The 8,864-nt window shown below is 67.9% G+C and overlaps 2 protein-coding genes across 2 annotated transcripts; one reads left to right on the top strand and one right to left on the bottom strand.

Moving 5' to 3' along the window:
* Positions 1-696: 696 nt before the first annotated feature.
* Positions 697-3,480, bottom strand: LOC141477872 (potassium channel subfamily K member 6-like; the record flags this gene model as incomplete). Its single annotated transcript, XM_074167045.1, has 4 exons — positions 3,297-3,480; positions 1,677-2,072; positions 801-976; positions 697-754 (listed from the first exon to the last, which is right to left on the bottom strand). Coding segments are annotated over exons 1-4 (814 nt in total), but the record flags the coding sequence as incomplete, so codon positions are not given.
* Positions 3,481-7,330: 3,850 nt separating this feature from the next.
* On the top strand, positions 7,331-8,741 carry YIF1B (Yip1 interacting factor homolog B, membrane trafficking protein). The gene is made up of 5 exons (XM_074167044.1): positions 7,331-7,373; positions 7,456-7,724; positions 7,820-7,924; positions 8,037-8,115; positions 8,680-8,741. The coding sequence occupies exons 1-5, from the start codon at positions 7,346-7,348 to the stop codon at positions 8,739-8,741; spliced, it is 543 nt and encodes a 180-aa protein (XP_074023145.1). The 5' UTR covers positions 7,331-7,345.
* The last annotated feature ends 123 nt before the right edge of the window (positions 8,742-8,864 follow it).

The raw sequence follows: 8,864 nt of genomic DNA, 5'->3' as shown, positions 1-8,864 counted from the left end.
CCCCCCCTCCTGCCCCGCGGTGTTGGGGTGCCGTGGTAGAGCACCCCAGGGCGGGGGGGGGGAGGGGGGGTGTTGGGGACACCCCCCCCCCCACTTTTACAGAATAAAGGTTTTCTATAAAATGAAGGGAGGTGGGGGTTGTTTTTCATCCCACCCCCCTTTTTTTTTGGGGGGGGGGGGGGGGGTTGGTCACCACAGGGCCCCCCCCACCTCCACCTTCAGGAGTCCTGGGACCTCCCCTATGGTGCTGGTGCCCCCCCCCCCACCCCAGACTGGGTGTCCCCCCCTCCATGGGATTGGGACACACCCCCCCCCGGGATCTTGGAGGCCCCCACAATGGGATTGGGACCCCCCCCTTGCACTGGGACCTCCCCCCCATGGGACTGGGAGCCCCCTCTGAGCCCGGGACACACACACCCCCCCCCCAATGGGCTTGGGACCCCCCCGGTACTTGGACCCCCCCTCATGGGACTGGGACCCTCTTTGAGTCTGGGATCTCCCCCATGGGATTGGGACCCCCCCCAGTATTTGGACACCCCCCCACCCCATGGGACTGGGTCCCCCCCTTGAGGTTGGGACCCCCTCTGAGTCTGGGAACCGCCCCCCCCATGGAACTGGGAACCACCCCGGACACCTGGATCCTCACTCCCCACCCCCACCCTCCCCAAACCATGGGGTGAAGATGCCGAAGCCAACCTGCTTTGGACACCCTTTTATTGCCCCCCACCCCACGGTGTCCCCTGGTGTCCCCTGTCTCCATCCGGGGGTACCATGGGGTGCCACCGGCGCTACCCGTTGACGGAGGCCCCCCCACGAGCTGGTTTCTCCCCATCCCTCATCCCCTCCAACAACCCGGCGCCTTCTTCGGCGCCTTCATCTGGTGAGAAGATGCCGCCGGTGACGCCGTGGAGCTCGGCCAAGCGGTGGAAGGTCTGCGCCAACAGCAGGACACCCGTCAACCCCAGCAGCAGATACACTGGTGGTGGTGGGACAAGACATCAAGGACCCAACCTCAAGACATCAAGAACTCCAAGACATTAAGAACCCAAGCCCAAGACATCAAGAACTCCAAGACATCAAGGACTCAACATCAAGACGTCAAGAACCCAACCCAAAGACATCAACGACTCCAAAACATCAAGGACCTAACCTCAAGACATCATGGACCCAAGCTCAAGACATTAAGAACCCAACCTCAAGACATCAAGGACCCCAAGACACCAAGGACCCCAAGACACCAAGGACCCAACCCCGTGATATCAAGGACCAAATCTCAAGACATCATGGTCCCTAAGACACCAAGGACCCAACCCTAAGGCATCAAGAACCCAACCTCAAGACATCAAGAGCCCCAAGACATCAAGAACCCAACCTCAAGACATCAAGAGCCCCAAGACATCAAGAACCCAACCTCAAGACATCAAGAGCCCCAAGACATCAAGAACCCAACCTCAAGACGCTAAGAACCCAACCCAAAGACATCAAGAACCCCAAGACATCAAGAACCCAACCTCAAGACATCAAGAACCCCAAGACATCAAGAACCCAACCTCAAGACGCTAAGAACCCAACCCAAAGACATCAAGAACCCCAAGACATCAAGGACCCAACCTCAACCCATCCAAGACCTCCAAACTGGGGGGGGGGGGGCTCTGACCCCCCCAAATTCCACTCACCGGCCACGGCCACTTGGTAGAGCTGCCTCAGCGGTTGACCCGGTTGCTCGGCCGGCACGAGATCCCCCAACCCGATGGTGCAAAGGGAGATGACGCAGAAGTAGACGGCGTCCAAGTAGGTCCAGGTACCTTCGAGGACGTAGAACCCGGCGGCGGGGAGAAGCACCAAGACCCCCAAGGTGACCCCCACCAAGAAGATGAAGTGGGCGCGGGCGGCCCCGCACCGGCTGTAGCCCCACCGCACTTGGAGGTACAACCGGGGCCGGTTGACCAAGGGACCCGTCAGGCGCCGAACGGTTGCCGTCAACATCAACATGGTGATGGGGACGCCCACCACGGCGTAGACCGTGCAGAAGGCTTTGCCGGCTGCCGAGAGGGGGGCCACCGAGCCGTAACCTGTTGGGGGAGACAAGGGAGGGGTGGGGTGGGGTTAGTGGGGTGTCCCCCCATCCCAGGGTTGGAATTTGGGGTGGGGGGACACACGTGGGGATGGGGGTGTGGGTGGTGGGGTGGGTTGGAGGGGACGTGGTGGGCCTTTGGGTGAACAGGGGGTTCTGGGGTGCTGGGGGGGGGGGGGGGGAAGGGGTTCATGGGGAGCATGGAGGACCCTGGGATGCAGGGGGGGGTCCTGAGGGTTCTGGGGAAAACAGGGTGCGGGGGGGGGGGGCTGGGGTGCAGGGGAGTCCTGGGGTGCAGAGGGTGTTGGGGTGCATGGGGGCTCCTGGGGTACACAGGAATCTTGGGGTTCAGGGGGGGCCTGGGGTGGAGGGGGGGCCTGGGGTGCAGAGGCAGTGGGGATTCTGGGGGTCCTGGGGATCATGGGGTGCCATGGAGGATCCTGGGGTGCAGAGGGAGTCCTGGGGTACACCGGGATCCTGGGGTGCAGGGGGGATCCTGGGGTGCAGGGGGGGTCTTGGGGTTCACACAGGGATTCTGGGGTGCAGGAGGTTCTGGGGATCATGGGGTGCCATGGAGGATCCTGGGGTGCAGGGGGATCCTGGGGGTTCTGGGGATCCTGGGGTGCAGGGGGGGCTCCTGGGGTGCAGGGGGGGTCTTGGGGTTCACACGGGGGTTCTGGGGTGCAGGAGGTTCTGGGGATCATGGGGTGCATGGAGATCCTGGGGTGTAGGGGGGTCCTGGGGTGCAGGGGAGATCCTGGGGTGCAGGGGGGGTCTTGGGGTGCACACGGGGGTTCTGGGGTGCAGGAGGTTCTGGGGATCATGGGGTGCAGGGGGGGTCCTGGGGTGCAGGGGGGGTCTTGGGGTGCAGGGGGGTTCTTGGGGTTCACACGGGGATTCTGGGGTGCAGGAGGTTCTGGGGATCATGGGGTGCCATGGAGGATCCTGGGGTGCAGGGGGATCCTGGGGGTTCGGGGGATCCTGGGGTGCAGGGGGGGCTCCTGGGGTGCAGGGGGGGTCTTGGGGTGCACACGGGGGTTCTGGGGTGCTGGGGGCTCTGGGGATCGTGGGGTGCAGGGGGGGTCCTGGGGTGCAGGGTGTTCTGGGGATCAGGGGGTGCGGGGGGTTCCCATATCCCGTGGGGGTCCCGGTGCCCGTGGGGGTCCCCAATCCCGGGGGTGGGGGTGGGGGTGTCTCGTACCCCCGGGGGTCCCGGCCTTACCGACGGTGGTGAGGAGGGTGGTGACGAAGAGGAGGGCGGCGGCCAGGTCCCACCGGGAGGCGTTGGGGGTCCCGGTGTCACGGGGGGTGGCGGGGGGGGTCCCCTCCAGCGCCCGCAGCCCCAGCGCTCCCAGCAACAGCAGCCCCGCGTAGGCGACAGCCACCAGCACCGCACCGCGACCCATGGCCCCCCCCCGCGCCCCTCACCGCAGCCTCCGGTACCGGTACCGGTCCCGGTGCCAGCCCCGCGCCCCTCACCGCAGCCTCCGGTAACGGCCCCGTGCCCCTCACCGCAGCCTTTGGTCGCCCCCCGGTGCCGGTCCCGTGACTCTCACCCCCACCCTCCGGTCTCGGTCCCGGTCCCGGTGCCAGCCCCGCGCCCCTCACCGCAGCCTCCGGTAACGGCCCCGTGCCCCTCACCGCAGCCTCTGGTCGCCTGGTCGCCCCCGGTGCCGGTCCCGTGACTCTCACCCCCAGCGTCTGGTCGCCCCGGTCTCGGTACCGGTCCCGGTCCCGGCCCCACGCCCTTCACTGCAGCCTCCGGTACCGGCCCCGTGCCCCTCACCGCAGCCTCTGGTCGCCCCCCGGGTCCCGGTACCGGCCCCACGCCCCTCACCGCAACCCCCGGTCCCGGTCCTGGTCCCGGTCCCGGTGCCGGTCCCGGCCCCGTGCCCCTCACCGCAGCCTCCGGTACCGGCCCCGTGCCCCTCACCGCAGCCTTTGGTCGCCCCCCGGTCCCGGTACCAGCCCCGCGGTCCCTCACCGCAGCCTCTGGTTCCGGTCCCGGTCCCAGTGCTGCCCCGCGCCCCTTTACTGCAGCCTCCGGTCTTGGTCCCGGTCCCGGTACTGGCCCCACGCCCCTCACCGCAGCCTCTGGTCGCCCTGATACCGGCCCCGTGCCCCTCACCGCAACCTCCGGTACCGGCCCCGCGCCCCTCACCGCAGCCTCTGGTCGCCCCGATACCGGTCCCGTGACTCTCACCACCAGCCTCTGGTCGCCCCCCGGGTCCCGGTACCGGCCCCACGCCCCTCACCGCAACCCCCGGTCCCGGTCCCGGTGCCGGTCCCGGTCCCGTGCCCCTCACCGCAGTTTCTGGTCCCGGTCCCGGTGTTGCCCCGCGCCCCTCACCGCAGCTTTTGGTCGCCCCCCGGTGCCGGTACCGGCCCCGTGCCCCTCACCGTAGCCTCTGGTCGCCCCGATACCGGTCCCGTGACTCTCGCCCCCAGCCTCTGGTCGCCCCCCGGTCCCGGTCCCGGTCCCGGTGCCGGCCCCTCGCCCCTCACCGCAGCCTCCGGTCGCACCGGAACCCGCCCCGTGGGGTTTGGGGGGGGGAGGAGGGGGGGGGGCACCGGGGAACGAACCCCCACCTTGGGGAACAGGAATAACTGGGGTGACCAGTAAGGGGGAGCAAGTGGGGTGCCCAGTAACGGGGGATAACTGGGGTGTTGGGGTGCAACTGGGGTGCCCAGTTACAGGGGTTAACTGGGGTGACCAGTAACAGGGGATAACTGGGGTGTTGGGGTGCAACTGGGGTGCCCAGTAACGGGGGGCAACTGGGTTGTTGGGGTGTAACTGGGGTGTTAACTGGGGTGACCAGTAACAGGGGATAACTGGGGTGTTGGGGTGCAACTGGGGTGCCCAGTAACGGGGGGCAACTGGGTTGTTGGGGTGTAACTGGGGTGACCAGTAAGGGGGGGCAACTGGGTTGTTGGGGTGCAACTGGGGTGCCCAGTAACGGGGGGCAACTGGGTTGCTGGGGTGTAACTGGGGTGACCAGTAAGGGGGGACAACTGGGGTGCCCAGTAACAGGGGTTAACTGGGGTGCCCAGTAACGGGGGGCAACTGGGTTGTTGGGGTGTAACTGGGGTGACCAATAACGGGGGGCAACTGGGGTGACCAGTAATGGGGGGCACCTGGCGTGTTGGGGTGACCGGTACTGGGGGGCAACTGGGTTGTTGGGGTGCAACTGGGGTGCCCAATAACGGGGCGCAACTGGGGTGACCAGTAAGGGGGGGCAACTGGGGTGTTGGGGTGCAACTGGGGTGCCCAGTACTGGGGGACAACTGGGGTGTTGGGGTGCAACTGGGGTGGTCAGTAAGGGGGGGCAACTGGGGTGTTGGGGTGCAACTGGGGTGCCCAGTACTGGGGGACAACTGGGGTGTTGGGGTGCCCAATAACGGGGGGCAACTGGGGTGACCAGTAAGGGGGGGCAACTGGGGTGTTGGGGTGACCAATAACGGGGGGCAACTGGGATGACCAATAAGGAGGGGCAACTGGGGTGTTGGGGTGCAACTGGGGTGGCCGATACTGGGGTGCCCAGTACCGGGGTGCGACTGGGGTGACTGGTAAGGGGGTTTAACTGGGGTGACCAGTAACTGGGGTGCAACTGGGGTGTCCAAGGACCCGAGGGACAGAGGGGGGGGGGGTGTCAGTGTCCCCCCCCCGTCAGCACCCGCCTGGGTCACGGGACCGTCACGCGCTGCCACGGGACCGGCGTTTCCTCCCGCGGCCGCAGCCGCCCCGGGGACATCTGGGGACCAGGAAGGGGGGGACACACACGGGAAGGGGGGGGGGACACACACCAGGATGTGGTGGCATCTGCCGGGCTTCCGTGGAGCTCCGTGTGCGGCAGGGATGGGGGACGGTGACAACCAAGGGACACCACGGCCACCCCGTGGCCGGCCTTGTGGCCATGACACCATGGCACTGGGGACACCATGGGGTCACCACGGCCCTGGGGTCACCACGGCCCCGGGGACACCATGGGGTCACCACGGCCCTGGGGACGTCCCTGAGGTCACCACGGCCCTGGGGACACCGTGGGGTCACCACGGCCCTGGGGACATCCTTGAGGTCACCACGGCCCTGGGGACACCACGGCCCTGGGGACATCCCTGAGGTCACCAAGGCCCTGGGGACACCATGGGGTCACCACGGCCCTGGGGACACCATGGGGACACCACGGCCCTGGGGACATCCCTGGGGTCACCACAGCCCCGGGGACACCATGAGGACCTCGTGGCTTGGGGACAGCACTGCCAGTCCCGTGGCCATGGTACCATGGCCCTGGGGACACCATGGCCACCATGGCCACTCCATGGCAAGTCCTGTGCCCATGATACCGTGGCCTCGGGGACATCCTTGGGGACACCACGGTCCTGGGGACACCATGGCCACCATGGTTAGCCCTGTGGCCGTGACACCATGACCCTGGGAATACCATGGGGACCTCATGGCCATGGGGACACCAGGGCCAGCCCCATGGCCAGGACATTGTGGCCCTGGAGACATCCCTGGTGTCACCACGGCCCTGGGGACACCATGGCCACCACAAACGGCCCCGTAGCCATGACAACACAGCCTTGGAGACACCATGGGGACATCACAGCCTTGGGGACACCACTGCCAGCCTCATGACCGTGATACCGTGGCCTTGGGGGACATCCTTGGGGACATCTTTGGGGACACCATGGCCCTGGGGACACCATGGCCACCGGTGCCAGCCCAGTGGCCATGACACCGCAGACCTGGGGACATCCCAGGGGACAGTACGACCCTGGGGACACCATGGTCAGCCCCATGCCCGTGATGCGGTGGCCTTGGGGGACATCCCTAGGGACACCACGGCCCTGGGGACACCATGGCCACCATGGTTAGCCCTGTGGCCGTGACACCATGGCCCTGGGAATACCATGGGGACCTCATGGCCATGGGGACACCAGGGCCAGCCCCATGCCCATGATGCGGTGGCCTTGGGGGACATCCCTGGTGTCACCACGGCCCTGGGGACACCAGGCCCCGCCGGGCCGCCCCCCGTTGCCATGGCGACACAGGGCCGGGCAGGCGCCGCCATTTTGAGGCCGGGCACGGCGTCGTGGCTCCTCCCCCTCCCTCTTCCGGTCACTGGGCGGGGAGGGGGGGTGGGTGGGCTTGGGGCGCCCGCGCCAACGACTTCCGGCGGCGCGACCAATCAGCGCGGCGATACCCGGGGGGGGCGGGGGGAGATGTGTCACGTGACGCGCGGACCGGAAGCGGAAGGAGGCGAGGCGATGGAGCTGGACGGGGCGACGCGGCACCGTAAGGGGGGCGGCGGGGGGGGGGGGGAGTCCAGGAACGGGGGGTCCCCCCCACCCCGGCTTCATCCCTCTTCTCCCCGCAGCCCCCAAACGCCGTTTACCGGCGGCGGCCGCCCCGCGTATGGCGGATCCCCACCCCCTCTTCGATGATACCAGCGCGGCGGGAGGCGGCGGGGCCCAACCGGGCCGGGGCTACGGGGGGGCGCCGCCGCTCTCCTCCTCCTCCTCCTCCTCCTCTTCCTCCTCCCCGTACCCACCGCCCGCTTCCTTCCTGGCCGAGCCGGTGTCCAGCCTGGCCATGGCCTACGGGACCAGCTTGGCCAGCCAGGGCCGGGACATCGTGGACCGGAACGTGAGTTGGGGGGGGGGGGGGGGGGGGAAGGAGAGTGAGTGGCCGGTTACCGGGACCCCTCCCGGCTTTTTTAAATCCCCCCCCCCGCCCCGCAGCTCGACCGGTTCATCCCGGTGGGGAGGCTGAAGTATTATTTCGCCGTCGACACCGTCTACGTGGGGAGGAAACTGGGGCTCCTCGTCTTCCCCTTCGTGCATCAGGTGAGGGGCCGGTACCGGAGAGGGGGAGGGGGGTATTACCGGATCCTCGGGGGGGGGTGGTGGTGGTGGTGGGGGAGGGGCTCTAACGGGGTGTTATCCCCCCTCCCCCAAGGACTGGCAGGTGAGGTACCAGCAGGACGCCCCCGTCGCCCCCCGCTTTGATGTCAACGCCCCCGATCTCTACATCCCGGGTACATGGAGCCCCCCCCGGCCCCTGGTGTCCCCCCCAGCCCCCCCCTCTGGTCCCCAGGGACCCCCTCCACCTCTGGGTGCCCCCCCCCCAGCCCCCAGTGTGTCCCCCAGGGACCCCCCCTGGCCCCCAGTGTCCCCCCCAGCCCCCCCTCTGGTCCCCAGGAACCCCCTCTACCTCTGGGTGTCCCCCCCCAGCCCCCAGTGTGTCCCCCAGTGTCCCCCCCAGCCCCCAGGGACCCCCTTCACTTCTGGGTGCCCCCCCCCAGTGTGTCCCCCAGGGACCCCCCTGGCCCCCAGTGTCCCCCCCAGCCCCCCCTCTGGTCCCCAGGGACCCCCTCCACCTCTGGTCCCCAGGGCCCTCCCCACCCCGGCCCCTGGTGTCCCCCTGGGTCCCCTCTCCAACCCCTGGGGACCCCCAGAACCCCGGGTGTCCTTGATGGGAATCCTCCCCCAGCGCCTTCTGTCCCATGGGGACCCCCCCCCTGCAGCCCCCAGTGTGTGTGTGTCCCCCCCCCTCCCAATAACACGTGTTTCCCCCCCCCCTCCCCTCCCCTCCCCACCAGTGATGGCCTTCATCACCTACATCCTCGTCGCCGGCTTGGCCCTGGGCACCCAAAACCGGTGAGGACGCCGCCCCCCAAAAAAGACTTGGGGGGGGGGGTGTGTGTGTTTGCAGCTAAAGCTGAGCCTTCCCCTTCCCTTAAAAGCCCCCCCCCCCCCCCCGGTTTAAATTTGGGGTGTTTTCCCC

The sequence above is a fragment of the Numenius arquata genome, unplaced genomic scaffold, assembly GCF_964106895.1.
Source record: "Numenius arquata unplaced genomic scaffold, bNumArq3.hap1.1 HAP1_SCAFFOLD_1835, whole genome shotgun sequence".
Lineage (NCBI taxonomy): Eukaryota > Metazoa > Chordata > Aves > Charadriiformes > Scolopacidae > Numenius > Numenius arquata.
This window is presented reverse-complemented; position numbering and strand designations above follow the sequence as displayed.